At 34.4% G+C, this 25977-nt stretch overlaps 1 protein-coding gene across 1 annotated transcript in view; it reads left to right on the top strand.

The window, feature by feature from the left end:
• Positions 1–25977, top strand: part of ASCC3 (activating signal cointegrator 1 complex subunit 3) — a 354273-nt gene that overhangs the window by 311539 nt on the left and 16757 nt on the right. The window contains exon 37 of the mRNA XM_034991607.1: positions 17255–17479. Within this exon, the coding sequence (XP_034847498.1) occupies positions 17255–17479 (225 nt within the window). The remainder of the gene's footprint in view (positions 1–17254; positions 17480–25977) is intronic.

Genomic DNA, 25977 nt, shown 5'->3' with positions numbered 1-25977 from the left:
GCATAGGTTACCCGTAGTCTGGGGAGAAGAAACCTCTTTATTGGGTTTTACCATCCTCCTCAAATTACCATCTTACTTCCTTTCTCCCATTCACTGACAAAATAAAAAATGAGATCTCAACCTGCTGTTTCCATTTCTTTCCCATCCATTCATTCTTAACCTCCTATAATCTGGATTACTGTCGTTTAAAATCTTCGGAGGTCCAAGAGGACCTAATGACCCAGTGCTTTGATATCCTTGATGTCTTTATTTTTACAACATCTGACAACATCATTTACTTCTTTTTAATAGTCTCTTTATTTTTAAAAATGCACTTTCACATCTGATCCAGTTCTTCTTAATGGTTTGGTCCTGGTCCCTCTCCCTGCGCCTACCCCTAGTTCTCCAAACTCCATGTGAGATAAAATCGCCCTCCTTAATGCCAGCAATAAATTGTTTGTATATCAGAATATACTGGTTTCTTTAACATTTATTATGCAGTTTGAATGAAAATTTTAAAAGCTACAGTGACAGACTATTTTCAATATTTTCTCCTTTTAATCTATAGTAATTGATAACAAGAGTTACTATTTTAAAGAGAGTTTAACATCTTTATTTGAAGTATAATCGATATATAATATGAGTTCAGGTGTACAACATAATGATTCAATATTTGTATATATTGTGAAATGATCACAATAACTCTAGTTAACATCTGTCACCATACGTAGTTACAAAATTTTTTCTTGTGACAGACTTTTAAGGTCTACCTTTAACAACTTTCAAATATGCAATACGGTGTTATTAAGTACAGTCGCCATGCTAAATGTTACATCCCCATAAGCAGCTCCTGTCTGGATTCTCATCACCCCATTCCTAAACAGTTTCCTAAGTGATCTTCCTACTTTAGTTTCTCTCTCCTGTTTAATTCACCCAACTCGTCCCTGCCAGTTTATCTGTCTTAAAGGAACATTTCTGCCCTTAAAAATCTAAACTTATGTAAATAATTAAGCATTGTTTCCTTAACCTAGCTGTCAAGGCCTTCCTTTTTACCAACACCATCCATTAGACTCTTACAGATCCAGCTCCCCGTTTCTCCTGAGGAACCTTCTTACTTTCACCTTTAAACATGCTGGATATATACTCAACTTCACACCTTTGCTTATGATTCCCACCTGGACAATGTGTCTAACATTCATCCATCCATCTTGATTCAGCTCCCTCTTAAAATATTCCCTAAGTCAGAATCAGTAGTGATTACTACTTTTTCTAAGACACCAGCATTTGTTTCATTCATCTGTCAATCACTCCTGTATTGTGAATTATTTCTTGTATATCGGCCTATTTTGATACTCACTTGTAAATTTGTTTAGCTTTTTGTATATGTATTGCTTAACTCCTGGAAGAAGAATATTTCGTCCACATTAAATAGAAGTGTTTTAATGTTTCCATTTTGGGTTGTATATATATATAGATATATTTTTTAGTGTTTTCATATGTTTGTTTTATGTTGATATAATCTCATAGCCTATATAGAAAGGCAAATTATAAAGAAAGTCACTCTAATAAATATATGAAGTTTTAAAGGCAGAAACAAGGTAATAAGAAAGTTTGTTTAGCTTTTAAAGAGAGACTGCAAAGTGTGACATTTAACTAAACACAATTATTACATTTTGCTACTAATCTCACTTATTCTCTTTTAGGATTCAAACATGATAGCCTGAAGATTTTTATTTTTTAAAAGAAAAATATCTAAACATTGTTAAGCTATAAGACATTTTTATTACATCCTCCAAAACTGGGGAATTTTTTTCAGGTTTCATCAAAGAGCAATTTTTTAAGGACTTAGCTATAAATCCTGGGAAATAGAAGTTTCTGATGGAATTCTTACCACTGAAATTATTTTAAGTACAAGAAAGTTACTGGTACCCACTATTGAAAGATAGCTTAAAATCCAGCTGTCAACCAGGTGGTCATTCTTACAATGGAAAGAATAAGGTGTTGTTTCTTATTCATATTTATTTTTGGCAAGTGATTCTGTGCTTGCCTTAATTGGTTGAAGGCCAAACATAGTCCATAAGTTTAAGACATTGATACAAATCAGACACATATACACACATAAGCCCTGAAAGGAAACGTGCATAGACCCATGAGTATTAACAATTATATCCATCAGTATTTACATTTTTGCTATCTGTATACAGTAAAATTATTTGATACTTTATCTTAAGCAAATTGTGTATATATTGGATAAATATTTTATCATTGCTCAATTAACTAGATCTTAATTTTATCATTTTCCAATAACTGTTTTATAACCAAGGGCTTTCTTTTTTTACTTTTTTCTTTAACCTGGAATGTTCTTTTTTTTTTTTTATTCTTATGTTAATCCCCTAACCTGGAATGTTCTTAAGTTCATTCCTAGTATACATTTTACTGAATTTTGAGGTCATTATAAATTCCAAATAAGTCTAGTTTATAGCAGTCTTTTAACTTAGAGATTTATTTCATATAGTAGTAAATGATTTACTCAGTTTGAATAATTTTAATAAAAGTACAGCTCATAAGTATTAGAAGCTAATTATATATATTTGATTTTAAAAAACAAGTTATATCACACTTAGTTTTTTAGTGTATTAATGATTGAAGAATAGGTAATCTGATGTAATAAAGATAAAAATATGTGGCATATTTTCTTATCCCTTAAAATATCTGGACCCGGCTTGGTAAATGCCAGATTATTTTTCAAATATTGCTATAAAATATATACAATTAATACTTCAGAAGGGCACAGAAATTAAACTGGGTTCCTATCAGGGAAATTTACTGAAATGCTTTTTCTACAGCTTCAGTGGCCAAAAGACAGCACTGGAATGTGAGAAACTAATTTTGGTTTGTTTTAACGCCTCAGAATGTTACAAATTAATCAAGTGCTACTTAAAGTCTAGAACTCATTAACTTTATAAGTTCTACTTTTCCCATGACAGAGATTAAGTTATAGCATAAAGCTTCTTTAGTCTCTCACATTGATCAGGTTGCCATCCCCACTGTACAAGGGCCCTCTTATCTGCTAGTTAGTGGACTCAGTGTAGGCAGCGATGTGTGCAGTGACATAAAAGTACTAGTTTACCTTATGCAACACTTGTACAAGCCAAGCATGGACTCATCCTGGCTGTTTCTTACCTCTGCAATTTGCTTAAGTACAGCAAAAAAATATACCTAAACACACACAAACAACATCCACTTACATACTCTCTAAAGAAAAAGCCTAAGTAGATTGTAATAAGCTTCTTATTTTAACAAATCTAAAAGGTAAGCTGTACAGCCAATGCATTTAAGAGCCACAAGGATATGTAAGGCTTATATATTGAATAAAGGCTACCAGAACCCTAACTAAACCCAAGTGCCAGCCAATCACTGAAAAACATTTCTCAGCAGTATAGATATGCCACGTTCTTAGGAGAACAAGCAAAGTAAGTTAGTGATAAGATGGTGTGAACAAACCATTATGTAAGAGTATATATCCCCAATAAACTTAAATCAGTGCAAATACATAAGCAAAATGTAGTTTGTATTACATACACTTTTTTAAAAAAGTTTTTTACTTTATGTGGAGTAGCTGAGTTTATGGCATTTGTAGAACAGATTGAGATTTGTAGTGACAAGGGAAACAAAATAAAAACTATTGAGTGAACAGCAGGGCCCATTTGATGTGATTATGAAAGATGTTTCTTTATTCTGGTTTTTTCATTTGCAATCTAAAAACAGTGGCAGGGGGTTTCAAGCAGAGTTCATCATAGGTTGTCAATCACTGTCATTTAACATTTGCAGGGGAAGATGTCTTTATACAAGGACAGCTGGGCAAATCAGAGACATAGATTTGCAGTTAGTAGGCTGTCCAGCCTCCACTAAATAAACAAGGACAGGGCAGGCAGACTAGCCTCTCTCATAAAAATATAATGGACTCCACTGACCTCACTGCCCTCCATTCAGCTTCAATCCCAGTTGCATAAAAGCTTCACTGCCCACTTTCAATTTCCTTTAATTACCTACATGATGTAGATAAGAAAATGAACCTCACTTGTAGTCAGTGAGCACACACAGGAAATTAACTGACAAGTTGTTTAAAATTAGAGGAGTAATTTGGAGGTAAATAGAGTGTCCTACTGAGGAAAAAGTGGCTAGAAAAGGGTTTTTGTTTGCTTGTTTATTTTTAAGCAGGGATTTTGATTATTTTACTAGCTCTCTCTGCTGATCCTGGGATTGCTGCGTTTCTAATCAATCTAAACTAAGTAAGAAATCTCCTTTGTAAGTATTCTGAAACATCCAGAATAAAATACTTGAAGGAGCTAAGAGCTAAGTAGAGTGGTGAAACAAACGTGCCACATTCTAAAGAGCTTAGAAAAATTGTGAACTGGAATTCCAGGAATAAATGATCATGGTTTTCACAGGAGGGCCTGGCAGAGAAAGTGCGGATTAAATAGCAGTTGTCTTCAGTCAGTCTTCATTTCAGATTGCTTCTCTCGTCCGTAATCAAAACACACACACACATACACACACGCACACACACAATTAAATACCAAGAATATTCTTTATTTATTCTAATAAATCTAAAATATTTTCCATTATGCTTGGGATTCATAGCACTTGAGTTTTAATTCGAAAATACTGTAGGGTTTCAGAGTCATGTAACAGTAGTACTTCTTCGGAAAAGTTGCACCAGGTGTGTAATATAAATCATTCATTCCTTTTCCACAACATTTTGAGTTAGCTCAATGAGGTACACTGAAAAGAGCATGTTTCCTCATCACACACTGATGTGCTTTTGTGAACATTTAATTAGTATGGATTTAAAAGAAACCTGATTGGAGACTGGAGATTAAAGCCTGCAATATCAAATCTATGGTTCAAGAGGATACAATTCCTGAATATTTTATCTTTAATTTGACTGTCTCTTGTATTATGAGAACATTGTCTTTCAATGTTCTCATAATACAATCATAAAAATTGTATGATTAGTTGGATAAAATGAATGTACCACTACTAGTAAAGCATCAGCAAAAGAAAAATCCTGTTTCCTTGAATCATTCTTAAGAATCATATTTTTTAAAGTGAGTTAATTAACTGTTATTTTGGTTAGTGAAGTATATTTACATAATTGTAAACAAAGATTTACAACTGAAAATTGTAGAACAAAACTCAAATAATTGAATCAAGCTTCAGCTAACATCCTGTAGGGTGTCAGACATGGAGATCATTATTATCATAACTCCTCTAACATTTATACCAAGTCTTGTAGTTTTTGAGTGTTTTATAAACACTGTCACACCAAATCTTCCCACCAAATCCCAATTTAAGGTAAGGAATTTGGGACTTAGGGAGGTTTAGTTACTTTCAGAGGGTCACTAAAGCTTTAAATAGCAGAGCTGAAAATCCACCTGTTGTATCAGTTCCCAGATCCAGTGTTTTCTCTGCCACCTCACACCATCCCATACCACCCTCATGATCTACAACATTTCTAAGGGGATTACTTACTTACTGCATTCTTTGGGTTCCCCTTTAATTCAAATGCTGGGAGCAGAAATGGAGGGGATCCTCAAAGGAAATAATTACTTTTGATGAGGCCTCAGTTAATTATGGATAATTTTTAACTACAAAAACTATTATTGGTTTGATATTTTATGAATATTTATAAACCAAATATCAACTCCTTTGAAGATCTCAAACACATTGCATGTGTCAAATTTAATAATGAAAAATATATTACTTATCAAAAGCATATATTAAATAATAAATTCTGTGTAAGCATTCTAGACTGTATTTTCCTCTAATAAGAGTCAATGTCCCTTTTTGTAATTCAAATTTGAAACTTATCACTCCTACCTTCTTTATCTAAAAAAACATATTTTACTTTCTTTCAGTCCACTCTTAAACTTCTCAAAGATACCCTACCTGACCCACTGCCATTTGAACCTCCCCTTCCTTATACTTGTCCAGTTGTCATTTTACATTATCTGCGGTCAATTTTAATTAAGGTCTGGCTCCCCCACTGGACTGTGAATCTTTGTGAAGGTAGGTGGTCATGCCTCTGGTTTTATTCACCATTGTATACCCAATTATAATGTATGCTGAATAAAAACTAGGTAAACAAATGACCCGGCATACTAAGACCGTGTACATTGTGGTAATATATTATTTATTTTAGTAAAAATTAAAATGTATAGCTTTTGCAAAGAAATTAAAGAATCCTGAGTTTAGAAAGATTGCTGCATGCATTGAGAAAAGGCATCCCTGAATTAAATTTTTTGGTAAGGTCACGGTCTTTGGGTAATCTACAGTGAAGATCTGATGGTCCCTTTATTAGACTTAGAAGGATCTCTCTTCTGCACGACATTTTTTCCAACCTAAAATGTACTCAGCTGTTAGCAGACTCATGTGATACTGATACTGCTGGCAGTGAGCAAACTCACAATCCTACTGAAGCAGGGGATTAAAGCAATAAATGGGGTAATTCAAGCGGAATTGGCATGGTTTGGAGAACAGTGGACTCACATCTTACATGGAGTTTAGATTCTAAAGTAAGCAAATACAACAAAAAGCACTGATGATCAAATTTACCTGAAATGACCCCCAAAGTACAATAAAATGACTGTAAGTAGTCAGTTCCTGTTCAGATATACTGCTTCTCAGTGAGTTCAACACCACTAATTTTTCCTTTAGCATTGGGGCAGATCATTGTTTCTTTAGTTTAGTATCAAGTGAAGGAATTGGCTTACATTAGAAGTCATGCTTTATGAAGATGTGTATCATGCGCATCTTTGGATGCTAGAACCACAGAATACAGAAAGATGTTCACACTTAGAGAGGTATTTGGGAACTAAGCCTGGGAAATGCCCAATTTGTATTGTTAATCAGTCAATCTCCCTCTATCTCTCTCTCCCTCCCTTCCTCTGTGTGTGTGTTGGGGGGTAGGGTGTGTAAAGCATATAATCAAATTTGAATAAGATTGTTCTGAGGGGAGTAGATTACTTAGATAATACTATTAGTGCTTTTAGCCAAATTCTTACTTTCTGTATAATTTTTCTTTAATTGAACTTCTCATATAATTTGTAAGCCTAATCCTGTTTCCTACATATCCAGAACCTAGAGAGCCAATTCAGTTTGCAGTATTAAAATAACTATTGATTTTCTTCTGCTAAAAGATCAGAAGTTGTATTTATTGAACAGTAGAAAGAAATCTAAGTATGAATAAAATGTTAGGCCATGAAACAGGTTTAAAGCTGATTTCTTCTCCCTCCACCTCCACCCAACTATCTGGATTATTACCCTCTCTTTAAGTGTATTTTGTATGCTTGACAGAAAGCTCCAACTCAGTGAGTGTTCCCAACTTCTCTGCAATTAATAGCATCATCATTCTCTTCATCCCTGAGGCTTAAACCTCAGACCCCTCCTTATCTGTTTTTATAGATCTGCTCATGTTATTTTCTCTGCATGGAATGCAAGGAATCTCTCTCCCTCTGTCCTCTTCTACAAATTGTTCTAAGCCTAGAACAAACACTGTCTCTTTTGGGAAACTTTCCAGCACACCCAGTTCATTCCAAGTGCTCTTCCCTAAATAACAATATTTTATTCTACACTTAAAATAATTATTTATATAAATTTTCCTCCAATATCATTTTAATTTCCTTGAAGGAAAAGGTCACATTTTTAGATTTCTGAACCATCTTCTTTCTTATCTGCTGTTCATTTTTTCTTAACCATTTGGCAAGCCTCGAATAGGTGGAAAGTCACTGATAGGGATTTGGATGGAGCCCAAATATTACATTGAGATGAATCGGCCGTCATGTGATGATGCTTCAGTCCTGAAATTCACCTGAAATCAAAAATAATATAACTGTCATGTATAACTGGTCCTTCTTTAGCAGATGACTTCAGAGAGAACAGACAGGAAAGAGTTGAAATGGCATATGAAACATGACACATAGGGACAACATGACACATAGGGACAAAAAATGATTAATTGCTAATATGTCAGCATACACATCTATACACGAAGCAGTCCAAAAGGTGAAGCTAGCATTTAAAATAGTATAGAATTGCTGTGATATTTTTGACCAATGCAAAGCAAAATAAGATGAAACATAATTTTAAAATATTTATCTAGTTCAGTTAAACAATATTTCAGATATTCATTTAAAATATTTTTCAGCATACTATATTAAATCAGTTGAAGTTATTTTTAGACTTTTTTTTAGTCTCTTAGACTCATGATTTTCCTTCCCACTATAGGGCTTTTGTATGTACTGTTCTAGAACACCTCACTTCTCTCTTCATTTAGTTAATATCTGCTGATCTCTGTATCTTACCTTACCTGCCTTTTTCTTCAGGAAGCCTTTATGACCTTCCTAACTCAGTCAAATTTCTTGGCTAACCTCTGTCATGCTTCTATACGTTTCTTCTTCATAGCACTTGTCACCTTATTAAATTTGCATTTATTTATGTGATTGGTTGAATAATGTATGTCTTTCTCATAAGGCAGTCAACAAATATTTGCTTAAATGAATTTATTCCTTTTGGTTTTTGAAATAAGAATTTGCCTATTAATATAGTCTGAATTTTTATCATAAGGATATAACTATCTTTTTAGTAGTCTTGTAGTATATTCTTAGCATACAGTAAAGGCACAGGTTGCTGAAATTGTAAGTCAAGCAAGAAAAGATGAAAACATACATGGGTAGTAGAATACTCTAATTGTTTCATATTATTGAATTCCAAATGATACAGTCTTCAGGGGTTCCATCACATAGTTTTTTTAACTAGGCAGGAATTTTGTGCCTATCAGATGCAAATCAGAAGTTATCTCATACCCCTCTGTGAGCTTTAACTCCCTCACTTGCCCACCCTGACCCCTTCCCTAGACAACCACCAATCTGCTTTGTCTCTGTAGATTAGTTTGCAAATCCTAGAGTATGTACTGTTTTTGATCTGACTTCTTTCATCATAATTATTCTGAGATCCATCCATATTATGGTGAGTATCAATAATTCATTCTTTTTATTGCTGAGTAAAGTTCCATTGTATGGATCCATTGTATGGATATAATTTATCCTTTCATCTGTTGATGGACATTTCTTTTTTTTTTTTTTTGGCTGTATAAGTAAAGCTACTATCAACTACTGTGTATGATCTTTGTGTGGACATCTACTCTCTTTTAGGTGAATCACTAGGAATAGAATAGCTGAGCCACATGGTAGTTGTAGGTTTAAATTTTAAGAAAATGTGAAACTGTTTTCCTAAGCAATTGTAACATAGTAAATCCTGCCAACTGTGTAGGAAAAGTTCCAATTTTTCTTCATTCTTGCCAGTACTTGGTATGTTAGTCACTTAAATTTTGGCCATTCTAATTTTTATTTTCCTAATAACTAATGGTATTGCATATCTTTACATAAAATATCTGTTAAAATCTTTGCCTATTTTTCACTGGGATGTTTGTATTCCCACTTTGAGTTTTGAGAGTTTATACATTCTGTATATAAGTCCTGTATTAGATATATGCTTTGCAGATGTTTTCAGTCTATGGCCTATATTTTAATTCTCTTAAAGTCTTTTTAAGAACAGAGATTTTTATTCTGATGTAGCTCAGTTTAAATTTTTTATACATCATGCTTTAAGTTATCCTATCAAAGGAATCTTCTCCTAACCCTAGGTAGCAGAAATGTTCTCCTGTTTTTCTTCTGGAAGTTTTATAGTTTTAGATTTTATATCTAGGTCTATCATACATCATGAGTGAATTTTTTATATACAGTACAAAGTAGAGATTGAACTGTTTCATTTTGCTTTATTTTGGGGGGTTTTTCGCATGTAGATTCCCAATTAATTCTACTACCATTTCTTGAAAAAACTATTCTTTCTCCACTGCTTTGCCTTTCACACTTTGTCAAAAGTTGGTTGTCCATATAGGTATGTATTTATTTCTGGACTCTATTCTAATAGAACACTTTTTTGATTAGATAAGCTTTACAATTAAAATCTTGAAATCAGATATTGTTAACTCTTCAACTTTGTTACTTTTCAGAGTTCTTTCAGTTATTCTAGGTCCTTTGCATTTCCATATGAATTTTAATTTTTTTTTAAATTGTGTGCTTTAAATGAGCTAAAACTTTTTTAATTTTATTATGTTATATTAATCACCATACGTTACATCATTAGTTTTTTTTATGTTATGTTAATCACCATACATTACATCATTAGTTTTTGATGTAGTGTTCCATGATTCATTGTTTGCGTATAACACCCAGTGCTCCATGCAGTATGTGCCCTCTTTAATACCCATCACCAGGCTGACCCATCCCCCCACACCCTCCCCTCTAGAACCCTCAGTTTGTTTCTCAGAGTCCATAGTCTTTCATGGTTCATCTCCCCCTCCGATTGCCACCCCCTTCATTTTTCCCTTCCTACTATCTTCTTTTTTTTTAACATATAATGTATTATTTGTTTCAGAGGTACAGGTCTGTAATTCAACAGTCTTCACAATTCACAGCATTCACCATAGCACATACCCTCCCCAATGTCTATCACCCAGCCACCCCATCCCTGCCACCCCCACCACTCCAGCAACACTCAGTTTGTTTCCTGAGATTAAGAATTCCTCATATCAGTGAGATCATATGATACATGTCTTTCTCTGACTGACTTATTTCACTCAGCTAATACCCTCCTGTTCCATCCATGGCCTTGCAAATGGCAAGGTTTCATTCCTTTTGATGGCTGCATAATATTCCATTGTATATATACACCACATCTTCTTTATCCATTCATCTGTTGATGGACATCTTGGCTCTTTCCATAGTTTGGCTATTGTGGACATTGCTGCTATAAACATCAGGGTGCACATACCCTTTCGGATCCCTACTTTTGTATCTTTGGGGTAAATACCCAGTAGTGCAATTGCTGGATCATATGGTAGCTCTGTTTTCAACTTTTTGAGGAACCTCCATACTGTTTTCCAGAGTGGCTGCACCAGCTTGCATTCCCACCAACAGTGTAGGAGGGTTCCCCTTTCTCTGCATCTCCGCCAACATCTGTTGTTTCCTGACTTGTTAATTTTAGCCATTCTGACTGGTGTGAGGTGGTATCTCTTTGAGGTTTTGATTTGAATTTCCCTGATGCCGAGCGATGTTGAGCTCTTTTTCATGTGTCTGTTGGCCATTTGGATGTCTTTGGAAAAATGTCTGTTCATGTCTTCTGCGCATGTCTTGATTGGATTATTTGTTCTTTGGGTGTTGAGTTTGATAAGTTCTTTATAGATTTTGGATACTAGCCCTTTATCTGATATGTCATTTGCAAATATCTTCTCCCATTCTGTCGGTTGTCTTTTGGTTTGTTGACTGTTTCCTTTGCTGTGCAAAAGCTTTTTATCTTGATGAAGTCCCAATAGTTCATTTTTGCCCTTGCTTCCCTTGCCTTTGGCGATGTTTCTAGGAAGAAGTTGCTGCGTCCGAGGTTGAAGAGGTTGCTACCTGTGTTCTTCTTTAGGATTTGGATGGACTCCTGTCTCCCATTTAGGTCTTTATCCATTTTGAGTCTATTTTTGTGTGTGGTGTAAGGAAATGGTCCAGTTTCATTCTTCTGCATGTGGCTGTCCAATTTTCCCAACACCATTTGTTGAAGAGACTGTCTTTGTTCCATTGGACATTCTTTCCTGCTTTGTCGAAGATTATTTGACCATAGAGTTGAGAGTCCATTTCTGGGCTCTCTATTCTGTTCCACTGACCTATGTGTCTGTTTTTGTGCCAGTACTATACTGTCTTGATGATGACAGCTTTGTAATAGAGCTTGAAGTCTGGAATTGCGATGCCACCAGCTTTGCTTTTCTTTTTCAACTTTCCTCTGGCTATTCGAGGTCTTTTCTGGTTCCATACAAATTTTAGGATTATTTGGTCCATTTCTTTAAAAAAAGTGGATGGTGTTTTGATAGGGTTTGCATTAAATGTGTAAATTGCTCTAGGTAGCATTGACATCTTCACAATATTTGTTCTTCCAATCCATGAGCATGGAACGTTTTTCCATTTCTTTGTGCCTTCCTCAATTTCTTTCATGAGCATTTTATAGTTTTCTGAGCACAGATTCTTTACCTCTTTGGTTAGATTTATTCCTAGGTATCTTACGGTTTTTGGTGCAATTGTAAATGGGATTGACTCCTTAATATCTCTTTCTTCTGTCTTGGTGTGTAGGAATGCCACTGATTTCTGTGCATTGATTTTATATCCTGCCACTTTACTGAATTCCTGTATGAGTTCTAGCAGTTTTGGGGTGGAGTCTTTTGGGTTTTCCACATAAAGTATCATATTATCTGCAAAGAGTGAGAGTTTGACTTCTTCTTTGCTGATTCGGATGCCTTTTATTTCTTTTTGGAATCAATTTGTCAATTTCTACCGCAAGGGGAATAAAAGTCTGCTGTGGTTTTGATTGAGATTATAGTAAACCTATAGATCAAGTTTAGGAGAATTAGGATATGTCTCTCTCCATTTAGTTAGGTCCTCTAATTTTTCTTAGCAGTGTTTTGTAGTTTTCAGTGTAGAGGTGTTTCATGGGTTTTTTGTTTTTTTTTTTTTTTTTTCAGATTCATCTCTAAGTGCTTCATATATTTTATGCTATATATTTTTTCATTTCTGATTGTTGGTTGCTGATATACAGAAATATAATTATACAGTTAATTTTTATACATTAATCTTATATCCTGCAACCTTGCTAAACTCACTTACTCTAGATTATTTTGTAGATTCCATTGGGTTTTCTACCTTGATGATCATCTACAAATGAAGACAGTTTTACTTCTTTCTTTTCAATCTGGGTTTCTTTTATTTCTTGTCTGTTTGCACTGACTGAAACTTCTGGTGCAGTGTTGAATAGAAATACAAAGAGAAGACATTCCTGTCTTATTCCTGATCTTAGGGGGAAAGCATTCAGTTACTGTTAAATATGATGTTAGTTGTAGGTTTCTCAGAGATGAAGGTACCCTTCTTTTTTAATTTGCTGAGAGCTTTCATTAGGGATGGATGTTAGATTTTGTCATGTTTTCTTCTGCATCAACTGAGGTGATAGTGTTGTTTTTCTTTTTAAGTTTATTAATAAAGTGAATTATATTAAATGATTTTCAGATATTAAGACAGTCCTGCATTCACTCACTCACTGCACTTACATAGTTGAATGCTCTGTTTGTTAGGCACATACACACTAAAAATTATGTCTTCCAGGTGAATTGACCCCTTTATCATTATGTAATTCCCTTCTTTTTCCCTGATAACTTTCCTTGCTTTAAAGTCTGCTCTGTCTGAAATTAATATTAGCTCTCCTTGCTTTTCTTTTGATTAGTGTTAGCATGGTATATTTTTCTCCATCCACTTACTTTTAATCTATATGTGTCTTTATACTTAAAGTGGGTTTCTTGTAAACAACATATAGTTGGGTTGTGTTTTTTTATCCACTCTAACAGTCTCTGTCTTTTAATCATCTAGACCACTGACATTCAGAGTGGTTACTGTTACAGTTGGATTCATATCTACCATATTTGTTACTGTTTTCTATTTGTTGCCCTCGTTCTTTTTTTAAAAAAAATATTTTATTTATTTATTTGAGAGAGACAGAGAGAGCACAAGTCAGGGAAAGGGACAGAGGGAGAAGCAGACTCCCCACTGAGCATGACCTGAGCTGAAGGCAGACGCTTAACCGACTGAGCCATCCAGGTGCCCCTGCTGTCATTCTTTGTTCCCATTTTTGTCTTCCACTCTTTTCTGCCTTTCATGGTTTTAATTGAGCATTTATGTGATTTCACTTTCTCCTTTATTAGCATATTGGTTATACTTTTTCTTTTTTTAGTGATTGCCCCAGTTTACAATATACATTTACTACTATTCCAGTTCCATTTTCAGTTAACATCATACTACTTCACAGGTGGTGTGAATACTTTATAATAACACAATAATACTAATTCCTCCCTCCTGTTTCTTGTATCATTGTTGTCATTCATTTCACTTTATATATAAGCATACACACACACACACACATATACACTCACACAAGCATATATATGTAAGATATATACATATACATAATCAAATACATTGTTGCTATTATTATCTTGAACAAAGTGTTAATCAGGTCAATTAACAATAAGAAAAATAAAAGCTTTGGGACACCTAGGTGGCTCAGTCTGTTAAGTGACTGCCTTCGGCTCAGGTCATGATCCTGGAGTCTGGGGATCAAGTCCCACATCGGGCTCCCTGCTCGGCGGGGAGTCTGCTTTTCCCTCTGACCCTCCCCACTCTCATTCTCTCTTGCTCTCTCTCTTATTCTCTCTCTCTCAAATAAATAAATAAAATCTTTTAAATAAAAAAAGAAAAGAAAAAGTAAAGTTTTATGTTATCTTCACTTATTCTCTCCTTTCTTTATTTAGATTAAGTTTCTTACCTATATTATTTTTCTTCACTGTAAAGAACTTCTTATAATGTATCATATAAGTCATGTCTACTGGCAACAAATTAACTCAATTTTTATTTGAGAAAGTCTTTATTTCTCTTTCACTTTTGAAGGGTAATTTTATAGGGTACAAAATTCTAGGTTGGTGAGTTTTTTCTCTCAGCACTTTAAATATTTCATTCCCGGGCACCTGGGTGGCTCAGATGGTTAAGCGTCTGCCTTTGGCTCAGGTCATGATCCCAGGGTCCTGGGATCAAGTTCCGCATCGGGCTCCCTGCTCAGTGCAGAGCCTGCTTCTCCCTCTCCCTCTGCCATTCCCTCTGCTTGTGCTCTTCTGTCTATCTCTCTGTCAAATAAATAAATCAAATAAATAAATAAATAAATAAATAAATAAATAAATAAATATATATATATATTTCATTCCCCTCTCTTCTTGCTTGCATGGTTTTTGAGAAGTCAGATATAGTTCTTATCTTTGTTCCTCTATAAGGTGTATTTTCCCTCTAGCTTCTTTCAGGACTTTTTTCTTTATTTGGAATCAAAGTTTGAAGATGATATGCCTCAGTGTAGATTTTTTGGATTTATTATGCATAGTGTTCTCTGAGCTTCCTGGATCTGTGATTTGGGTCTGACATCAATTTGGGGAAATTCTCAGTCATTATTGTTTCAAATATTTCTTCTGTTTCTTCTTGTTCTGGTATTCCCACTATGTGTATGTTATACCTTTTGTAGTTGTTCATAGTCCTTGGATATTCTATTCTGGTTCTCTCAGTCTTTGTTCTCTTTGCTTTTTAGTTCTTGAAGATTCCATTGATAATGTCATCTAGCTCAGAAGTTCTTTTCTTAGCCATGTCCTGTCTACTAATAAGTCCCTCAAAGATCTTCATGTTTGTTACAATGTTTTTTGTCTTTAGCATTTCTTTTTGGTTTTTCTAGCATTTTCATCTCATTTTACATTGCCCATCTGTTCTTTTTTTTTAAGATTGTATTGATTTATTAGAGAGAGAGCACAAATGGGGGAAGGGGCAGAGGGACAAGCAAACTCCCTGCTAAGTGTGGAGCCTGCCTCCAGGCTCTATCCCAGGACCCTGAAATCATGACCTGAGCTGAAGTTAGATGCTTAACCAACTGAGCCACCCAGGCCCATCAGTTCTTAATGCTATCTAGTTTATCCATTAGAGCCCTTAGCATATATTAGTTGGTTAGCAACTAATTATAGTTGTTTTAAATTCCGAGTCTGGTAATTCCAATATCGCTGCCAGTCTGGTAATTCCATTATCTCTGCCATTCTTATGTTGGCTCTGTCTATTCAAACTGGGTAGGTTTTTTTGTTTTTTTTCATTTTGTGGCGGGGTTTTTTGTTTGTTTTTACCTTTTGCTATATCTTGTAATATTTTCTTGATACCCAGACATAATGTACTTTGTGTAAAAAAAAAAAATGCTGTAAATAGGCCTTTAGTAATGTGCTGGTGAAGTGGGGAGAAATATGCTATAGTTCTATGATTAGGTCTCAATCTTTTAGTGAGCCAGGCCTCAGTACTGTGAATTTCACAGGTGTGAAGTGTTTCTCAGGTTTTTTCTCCCCTCTTAGATGGGACAGGATGATTACAGTGGCTGAAGTTGGGTATTTCCCTTACCCCAGGTCATTTAAGCTCTAATAGTACCTTAGGTTAGGCTGTAGTTAACTAGTTTCTCCTGAGAGCAGGCCTTGTTAAGAACAGAATTCTCTGGCATATTTCAAACTGGAAACCCCCTGCTGGAACCTCCTGCTGGAAGCTCCAGCGAATTTTTCTCTGATATTTCCCATAGGAATCTGGCCAAGCTCCTGAAGGTAAATTTCACAATATTTGGGGGGTTCCCCTAAGACTGGGTCCTCCTGGAGTTTTTAACTCTGAGTTGTCCACACTGATCCTCCAGCAATTCAACAGTTACAGCTCAGGTTTTCTTACTTCAGCACTGGTTCCCTTGGTGGTTTCTGCTCATGAGTATCTGTTTCTGTTAGCTATGACTCCTTGTGTTTGCCTATGTCTCCAATCTTGGGGGCAGCAGTTTGCCCCATGTCCTCTCCTCTTTTATGGATCCAAGAAGAGTTGTTGATCTTTCAATTTGTTCAGCTTTTTACTTGTTGTTAGGTTAGAATGGTGACTTCTAAGCTCCTTACATGTGGAACTGGAAACTCTCAATTTCAAATCACTTTATTTTAATCTGATTTATTACAATAAATTTTAAGTTAATGATTCTTCTTTTCATCCTTTTCTTACTTCACCAATCTTATCCTCAACCTCCCTGCCCCAGCCCTGCCATATTCCTTCCACTCATCCTATAGATCTTAACTTAAATGTCATTGTTTCCAAGAAACTTTCCCTGACTCTCTAAAATAAGTAGGTCCCCAAACTGAATGTCCCTTCAGCACCCTGTACTTACCATATAATAACATTCATTGTACTTTGTAGAACTTATCTGTCCCTGAGGAACTCTCTGGTTCACTCCTGTGGCTCCAATGTTAAGTATATTGTGTGATGCCCAGCAGGTCCTCTGTTATTTTTGTTGATTGTATAAATAAGAAGAGCATTCATGCATTTCAGATATATTGTACATTATTAGCTTGCACTTACATATTAATAATAGTATTGAATAAAGCAAAGTTCTAAGGGGCATGATTGGTTGCCTTATGGTTCTTCTAAACGATGTTTTAAATGTCAGTAGTTAAGCTAAGAAGTACATTAATTATTATACTTTTGATCCAACATTATTTTCTATATGTATATATATGTGTATGTGTGTTTTTTTTCCCCAGGATGCAGAAGAATACACAGATTTGCCAGTAAGACATAATGAAGATCATATGAATAGTGAACTGGCAAAATGTCTTCCCTTTGAATCTAATCCTCATTCATTTGATAGCCCTCACACCAAAGCACATCTCCTACTACAGGCACATCTCAGCAGAACCATGCTGCCCTGCCCAGATTATGACACTGATACCAAAACAGTCTTGGACCAAGCACTCAGAGTATGTCAGGTATGAAAGTCTAATACTTCTATCTTATCCCATCATTTCTGCTTTTTTCCCCCTGTTCTAGGATAAAATATACTTGCATTTAAAATATTTTATCATAACATTGTTGAGAAAAATCTAATGAATCAAATCAAGAATTTTCAAAGTAAAAGGCAAATATAAATGCAATAAGATGACAATTTCAGTTACCATTGGATGAAAATTGAAAGTAAAAGTAAATGCCAGGTACTTTTCTAAGTACTGAGCATACAGCAGTGAACAAGCAAAAGACTGCCTGCTGTTATGGGCTTTCACTTGAGATGGAAAAGACATTTAAAAATATAAGTGAAGGGGTGATAACTGCTGTCTTGTTGGGTTTTTTTAAGTAATACAGTAGAATAAAGGAAATCTAGAGAAAGATGGAAAGTGTTGTTTTTCACTACTTTAAATGTGTTCAGGGACTGTCTTGCTTATAAAATAACATTAAAGAAAGAATTAAAAGAAGAGTGAGCCATAGGATTATCTGAGTGAGTATACTCCAAAAACTACAAAAAGCTAGTGCCATGTCTCTCATGTAGGAACTTACTTGGTATAGTCAAAGAAAAATAAAGGAGACCATTGTAAAGAAGGTGGAAAGGGGCACTAGAAGTGAAGTTAAGAAGCAGTGGATATGGAGATCATTTTCTCAGAGAAAATGAGGTCAGGTCAAGGTAGGGAGTTTGTAAACCGTTAAGGATTTTGGCTTTTACTCTGAGAGGTAAGCTGCTAGAGCAGTGGTTCACTAGTGGTTATGTTGGTTATATTTATGAATATTTACCATGTTAATTAAAACTGAAAAATTCTCAAATATTTATTATGTTATTTAAAAATAATAACAAACCCATTATATGTTAATAGAAATAACATGATTTTTCAGGAAAGGTAACTATTTTCTAAGACAATAAAGAAAGTTAGTGAAAAGTATAAAATTATTTTACATTTTTGCAAATATCTTTAATGTCTAGCTTAATAGAAGTCAGCTAGATTCATATATCTCCTTTTGCAATCGGTCTGTTACAATATGATGTTTTATGAAAAAAAGTATGAAGTATATGAAGAAAAGCCAGCCTCACAGAGATATGTAGTTTGAAAGGGGAAGAGTATTTTTTATAGCCTTTTCAGGTAATTGAGGATATTCTTTTTTGACACTACATGGAAACTTGACATGTGGTTTTTCTTGAAAGTTGCAATGTGGAATCTGAAACCCTATCAATGAACTTTTCATACCGTGAGTGCTTTAGGGCTAGGCATGAAATGATGGCGGCTGGACCAGGTTGGTATGTGTGAGATTGGTTAGAATTGGTTGGTTTCCTGTATTCTTTTTTTCAGAATTAACAGAGTCTGCTGATGAATTGGAAAATGGTTTTTAGGGAAAGTGAGGAGCCAGAGAGTTTTCCGGGGCTTTTCTCCTGAGCAAATGGAGGAATGGAGCTGCCATTTACTGAGAGATGATTGGGAGAGGAGCAGTGTTGGCGAAGCGCTCCTAAGGGAGTGAGATGATGAGAGATTTGATTTTCTACATTTTACCTTTTTTGGACATTTCTGCAATAAAAAATTTTTAAAATTTCCCAAAAACTTAGGGTGTTTTTAAGGTAGAGTAAATAGGTCTGTGTACATGGAGGTACATTATAGCATCATTTACAAAATTAAAGACTTGTAAATAACCTAAGTATCTTTCCAGTTACAGAATGCTGTAAAATGTTACATTTTCATTTGTGAATTCTACATGTATGTAAAATATCTATATATGCAAGTATACCTAGAGAGAAGATGCAGAATAGTGTCCACCAAAAGCCATTTCTAGCAGGATTGTGGGTGGTTTTTAATTTCTCCTTTATGCTTTTCTGAAATGTTTAAATGTTTTAAAATTAGCTTCTAACATTTTTATTATCATAAAAAAACTTAATTATATCATCTAAAAGAATAGGAATATTTCATAAAATAGAATAAGTACAAACTTTCAGGAATTAGGGAAGTAAGGCTATAATAAACAGATATTTTTTGACATCCTGTTGTAAGCAGCACATGGTTTACCTCTCTAGGAAGACAGGTACACACATACCCCATATCTTCTTTATCCATTCAATTATGAGTGGACACTTGGGCTGCTTCCATGTCTTGGCTATTATGAATAATGCTGCTATAAACATAGGGGTACATGTATCCTTTGAATTAGTGTTTTTGTATTCTTTGGGTAAATAGTAGTGTGACTGCTGGATCATAAGGTAGTTCTATTTTTAACATTTTGAGTAACCTCCATACTGTTTTCCACAGTGGCTCCACCGGTTTGCATTCCCACATCAACGGTCCAAGAGGGTTACTTTTTCGGGCGCCTGGGTGGCTCAGTTGGTTAAGAGGGTTACTTTTTCTCCACAACTTCAACACCTGTTGTTTCTTGTGTTGTTGATTTTAGCCATTCTAACAGGTGTAAGGTGATACTGCATTATAGTTTTGATTTGAATTGCCTGAAGCAATTATTACTATTCTGATTTTCTGTTTCCATTTTCCCTGGAATTCTACTGGAAGGAAGAACTTGTTCTTCTCTATTTACTTATATTTTATTCACTTATTTATTTATATAAGTATAGACTCATGAGTTTTTGTTTTATTCTATTGGGTAAAATCCATTGCTATCATTATTTACTTTGCTGCACAGATTGTCTCAGTATCAACCACTGGGGCCTCTCACACTGGTTCCTCTATCCCTTTGACATGTACACATTATTATTTTAACATCACCTTGCAGTCTTCCATCTTGTACCTCTGCCTGCGCTAGCACTGGAATCAGCCATGTTTCCAAAGAGCCCTGGTTCTTTTTATTAGAGAATAGTGTAGAGACTAAAATCTGGAGGCTTATTGACTCCAGCACTATCTGGGTATCTTTGCCTCTAGACCTACCCACTGGACAAAGCTAGGAAATATAAGTATGCAGACAGACATCTCTACCCATTTGCATATCTACTTATCTCTGTGTATATGTGTATGTGTGTGAAAACATTTGTATTTACAAAACCATGAGTTCATTTCCAATACCTCCAATTCCAATCCAGTACCAAAAGGTTCATTTCACTCTTCTTTTTAAATTTATAAGTCCTTTCTCCACCTGTGAAAAACCTGGCTCTTATTATTCAAAACATATTTGCTATTTCCTCAATCCTAGCATACTCCTGATGTCATTTTAGAATTACTAACCCTTTTTCCTACAAAAACCAAGTTTACTAGCTAGAGTACAATGGTTGTGTTTTGTTTTTTTTGTCCTTGGAAGCTCAACAGCTCTTTTTCTTTGTACATTTATGCATATACATACATGCTCTCTCACTTTTTTCTTTTGCAGATTTTTATCATGCTGTTTTATAAACTTTTTAACCTAATAATTTATAACATTAAATATTCTTTAACACTAAATGTTCTTCTCAACATGATTTCTAATGGCTGCACTATATTCCTTCATGTGAAGGTCATAGTTTATTTAATGACTCCCCTATAGTCATTGTGGTGGAATTTTCTTTATTATAAATTATTAGTTATGATCATCTTAAATGTTGAGTTGGCTTTTCAGAAGCCACCTGCTAAAAAACTTTAGATTTATCCTAAATCCTCTCACTCCTGTAATTTGTAAGATTGTAATAAAAGTAGGCAAGCCAGGAAGAGAAAAGAATATTAGGGTTGCCAGTGGAGATTTTGGGGAGAAAATCAAGAGTTGGTAAAATTTTCTGTGGCTGATTGACAATTTTATTATTGTACCCTATTTTTCTCATTTGATAACGTGGATATTGTTGGCCTTAAAAAGTATTGGTTCAAGCAGTTTTCCAAGCTGCAGCCCTGCTGGCTGATTGAAAATTATACTACTACCCTCGTGGGACATGAGCCTGACCTTGGGTCTATGTGTGGGACTCAGTGCTACCAGCTCTTACCATAAATCCAGTTCTGCTCTTGTTTTAGTATAAGGTGCTAGGCAAGTCACTTAACCCCTCAAGTCTGAGTAAAAATAACACCTCACAAGAATAGGGCATTAGTTAATGTTTATAAATTAAACAATGATTTGAGGACTCAAGGAAATAGGTCTATTTTAGTATTCTCATTCTTAGTAGTTCTTTTCTTTCCTTGCTTTATCATAGTCATTTACTCTAAAGCTTTTTTATGCTCTTTATTTTATAGAAACATACCTTTTATATCATTTAGATTATGAAAACTCTTGACTACCCATGTCCTAGGGGATCTTTCACAAAAGAAAAACATAGTTGTGTAGTCCTACTTCCCTGCTTGAAGTCAGAATGTACCAAACAGCCTGCCCTCCCTACTTGTACCCATTGAAATTATATATCTAGATCATTTGAGTCATTTTTTTGGTTTGGGTATTTTTGTAATGGTTCCTTTTAATATGTTACTATTACTAGTATTTCCATTTCTATCCCGCTGAACAAAAATAAAAGTAAAAATTACTGTGCATATCTCAGTTTTTAAAATCTGCTTAAAATGTTCTAATTTATAAATTGAGTAATCACAGAATTGATTATTCTTGCCATTCGCCTTTGAAATCCTCTTCTTGATCCTGTTAACTATAATATATGTTTGTAAAATGTTGTAAGTGAAAGGACATACTTTCTGTGCTGGATGTACCAAAGGAAAACTTTATGTTTTTTAGCTTTTATGAGAAGGTTACAAATAAGAAGTATCAAAAATTAAACTGACTTGGCAAAATTTTCCAAATTTGACAGCAAAGCCAGAACCACTGGTGTCTGGTGTTTTGATTAGCTCTCTGCTGCTTTTTTATGAAGAGACAAAGAAATTGATGCTCAGAGAAGTTAAATAACTTTGTTAAAGGTGATTTGTCAAGGCAGTCCATACTGAAACCAGTGGAAATACCAGGATTTTAAATCCTGATCTGTTATCTCTGATCTTTTCTAAGAAGTGCTGTAAGTTTTTACATTAAAATCATCTTCCTTTTTACTTAAAAATAAAATCTTTAAAATCTTCATTTAAATGAAAACTAAGTAAAATATTGAGCCAAATAGTATAAGGATACAAGTTTATATCTTAGTCACTCCCACTACCTCCTCTTTGGTATTTATAGCAAAACTTCCCAGTAATTGAATGCTTTCAAGTGTTTCATGGAAAAAGGGAAACCAGGGCTGGAGGAGCTGACTCTGAACTGAGAACCAGAGGGCTGTGTACTTCGAAGTACAATTCTGCATTCAGGTTGCTGGGCTATTTAGGAAAGTTTCTTTCAGACGTGGTAGAAAATAGATTGACCTGTCAGCTAACGCTGCTGCAGCCTAAATTTAATATATCAAAATATCTGTGTGTATTTTAATATTTATTTTAAAAGACTTTAGCATCAGTGCCTTTAAAGACTATAAGATGATTCTATTATCCTATGAAAGAAGAACATACACAGAAATGTGACTGTAGGTTGATTAGAAAGGTATCTGGAGACCTTTGCTTCCAAATTTAAATTGGAGTTAATGTATATAAATACCAAATTTGACCAGAATTATTTGGAGAATTGTGCACTATCCCTGCTCCCCACACCAAAAAATCACTATATAATGATGGCCCATAAGACAGACCATCATTAACAATGATAGTGCTGAACAGTTTTTGAGAACTTTTTTTTGTACCAGGCTCTGTTCTACTTGCTTTACATTGCATTTGTTATAATAACCTAATGAAGTAATACAATTATCCTCATTTTACAGATGAACACTAAGTAATTTTCCCAAGATCACATCAAAAAACAGTTTTCAGCATAGGTTGGTATATGTAATAAAGGTATATCTCATCAGATTCCCTTTGTCCTATAAGGATGGATTTAAAAATTGTATTTAAAAATGTAATAACATATTACATGGTCTAGTAAGAATTTGTTTTAAAATATGAGAACTTCATAGGAATTTCTACTTTTTTAAAACCAAGAATTCCCACTAGACTATGAATAATATTTTTAATTCATCACTCCCTGTTCATGTATACTCAAATCACCTCCACTTATTTACTCTAGTTCCCTTCAACAATCTGTAGTTACTTTAACCAGTTTCTAAGAGCAACTTATTAATATTGCTGATATTTGTAATTGCTTTATTATATCACTCTACAGTGTCCAGTAGAGAGCCTGTTTGCCTTTTTTATATCAACTGCTTATGTTCTTTCTCAAGGTTTTTATATTATTCTAGATACACCAATGAATTAACCATTTACTTCCCCACATTCTCCCCTAAAACTACAAAAATTGGAAATAATGGAAGAAAGATCAGATTATTGATACAACTGTCAAGGGAAAGAGAAATGCCATCATAATTATAAAATATCCCTGTAATGTAGTATACGCATACTAGAACAACCTATGCATAGATATACTATTAAAACACACATACACACATTTTATGTTTCTATTTCATTCTTCAGAGTTGGCCTACACTGCTTAGGTTAGGTTCTTGGCTTCTTTCACTGGTTAATCACCACCAACTAACGGGGCTCCCCTGAAAGCAGCCTTTGTCCATCACACCAGTTCTTTTTGAAAAATTTCAAACTTCTAGCAGCAATAGACAATCTCAGCGATTCCTTTCCCCAAGCTATAGAACTACCAATACCCCAAAAATAGCAGACATCTCCTCTTTACTATTGAGGAAGACTGTAAAGTTCTATATTCTGTATATTCTGTTTACCAAGCAAGGCACATGTTTATATAGATTGAATTCGTGTTCCATTGTCCTAGTGAAAGTAGGCAAAGGTAAGCCAGGGGACCTGCTTTGATAATAATCTAGGTGATTCAGTGCCTCAAAGCTATGTTCTGGCAGGTAAGTTTCCATTGTTTTATAAATTCTTGCATCTAACTCAAATATAGGAGCTGCCATTTTGCATTATTTTCCTTAATGCCCAGGTCTTTTGGAACTACTGTTTTCAGCCTTTCTTCCCTTGCATACAGGAGATAATATGTAGCTCATATGCCATTCAAATTAATGTTAACATGCTTTTGTTCTTTTGGGTCTTTTTAGTACCAAGGCAGGGAGAATTTTTTTCTTAATCGTGATATAATTGACACACAGTATTATATTAGTTTCAGATGTACAAAACAGTGATTTGACATTTGTATACATTGCAAAATGATCACCACAATAGTCTAGTTACCATCTAACATGTTCTAATAGGGCTTTATCAATTATCATAAATTGTGCTAGTCAAAAATAAAGGGGAGGAAATATATGAATTGAATAGGTGTTTATACTTCTCTCCAGTCAGAGAACCTTCTTAATTTTGCAAAAACAAATCTCTAAAAGTTTATTGGTGAAACTGTTGTTTAGCCCAAACTTCAAAACAATAATTTGACATCTTTGTAAACCATTTCTGATAAACTTAAAGTGCATTCATTACATTTCAGATAATCAGTATTATATTTTTTCTGTAACCCACAGCTACTCTGAAAACATATTGCATTGTCAATCTATTTTTAAGAGATTTGAATCAATAAATTTAAGATATATATATATGCACGTGTTCGAGTCTGAGAACAGGAAAGAATAGGATAAGGGAAAAGGTGATGTAATGATAAGAATATTTTTCATTGACTTAATTCTTTTAACTGAGAAATACTATGACTATGGCTGGGTCTATATTTCCATTAACAAATGATTTCTATTTGTAGTAGATTAAAAAGCATAGAAATATTTGATGATGCCAGCAGATAAAACTGCCATGGAGCAAGACTAATGTAACCTTTGAGGAGTATTTACCTAAGGGTGCAGTAAGCACATGCTCAGTGGCTTTTCAATGTATTAAAGAATGTCAGTGTCAATTAAGTGAACAAGTTTTAGAATCATAGAGTCAAATACAGTTAGCAGAGAAAGTAGGCCAGGTATTGCTAAGCTTAACAAAAGAAGTACTTGGTCAAATCCTTAATCCAATACTTGTAAGAAATGTTTTGATATAGCAAATGGCAGATAAAATCTTCTGTATATTCTTAGAATCCTTTCACACTTTTAAATGCTTATAATTAGACCAAATGAAAAGATTATCTTTAAGTGAACAGTACAGCACAATAGACTTCAGAAAGCTGCTTCAGATCATTTGGAGAAAAAGATGGGTGGATTATAAGTAAATCATTTCTAGACTTCCAAAATTGGATTATACATATTTAGCAATCTGTAATCTAAAGAAGTTAAAAAAAATAGTTAATTGCTGCAACTCAAGTGTTTGAAGGATCCTAAAATGAAAATTACACTATCAAGTTTTAAATATATCTGTTTTATGGATATGTTTCAAGGAATATTAATCCTATGAGCATATTATTTGGAGGATTTTGCATCATCCAAAGTAGGCTAGAACTGTATCAATAACTATAATGTCACTGACAAGGCGACTTGGACATAATTCTTGGCATGTAGTACATTTCAGTATATCATGGTGAATAGAATGAATAAATATTTCACTTTTTCCTTTCTAGTTCTTTATTAGGAGAGGATTGAAAAGGGAGATTTATTATGTGT

The sequence above is a fragment of the Mirounga leonina genome, unplaced genomic scaffold (assembly GCF_011800145.1).
Source record: "Mirounga leonina isolate KUSES-001 unplaced genomic scaffold, KU_Mleo_1.0 Mir_53, whole genome shotgun sequence".
Classification (NCBI taxonomy): Eukaryota; Metazoa; Chordata; class Mammalia; order Carnivora; family Phocidae; genus Mirounga; species Mirounga leonina.
This window is presented reverse-complemented; position numbering and strand designations above follow the sequence as displayed.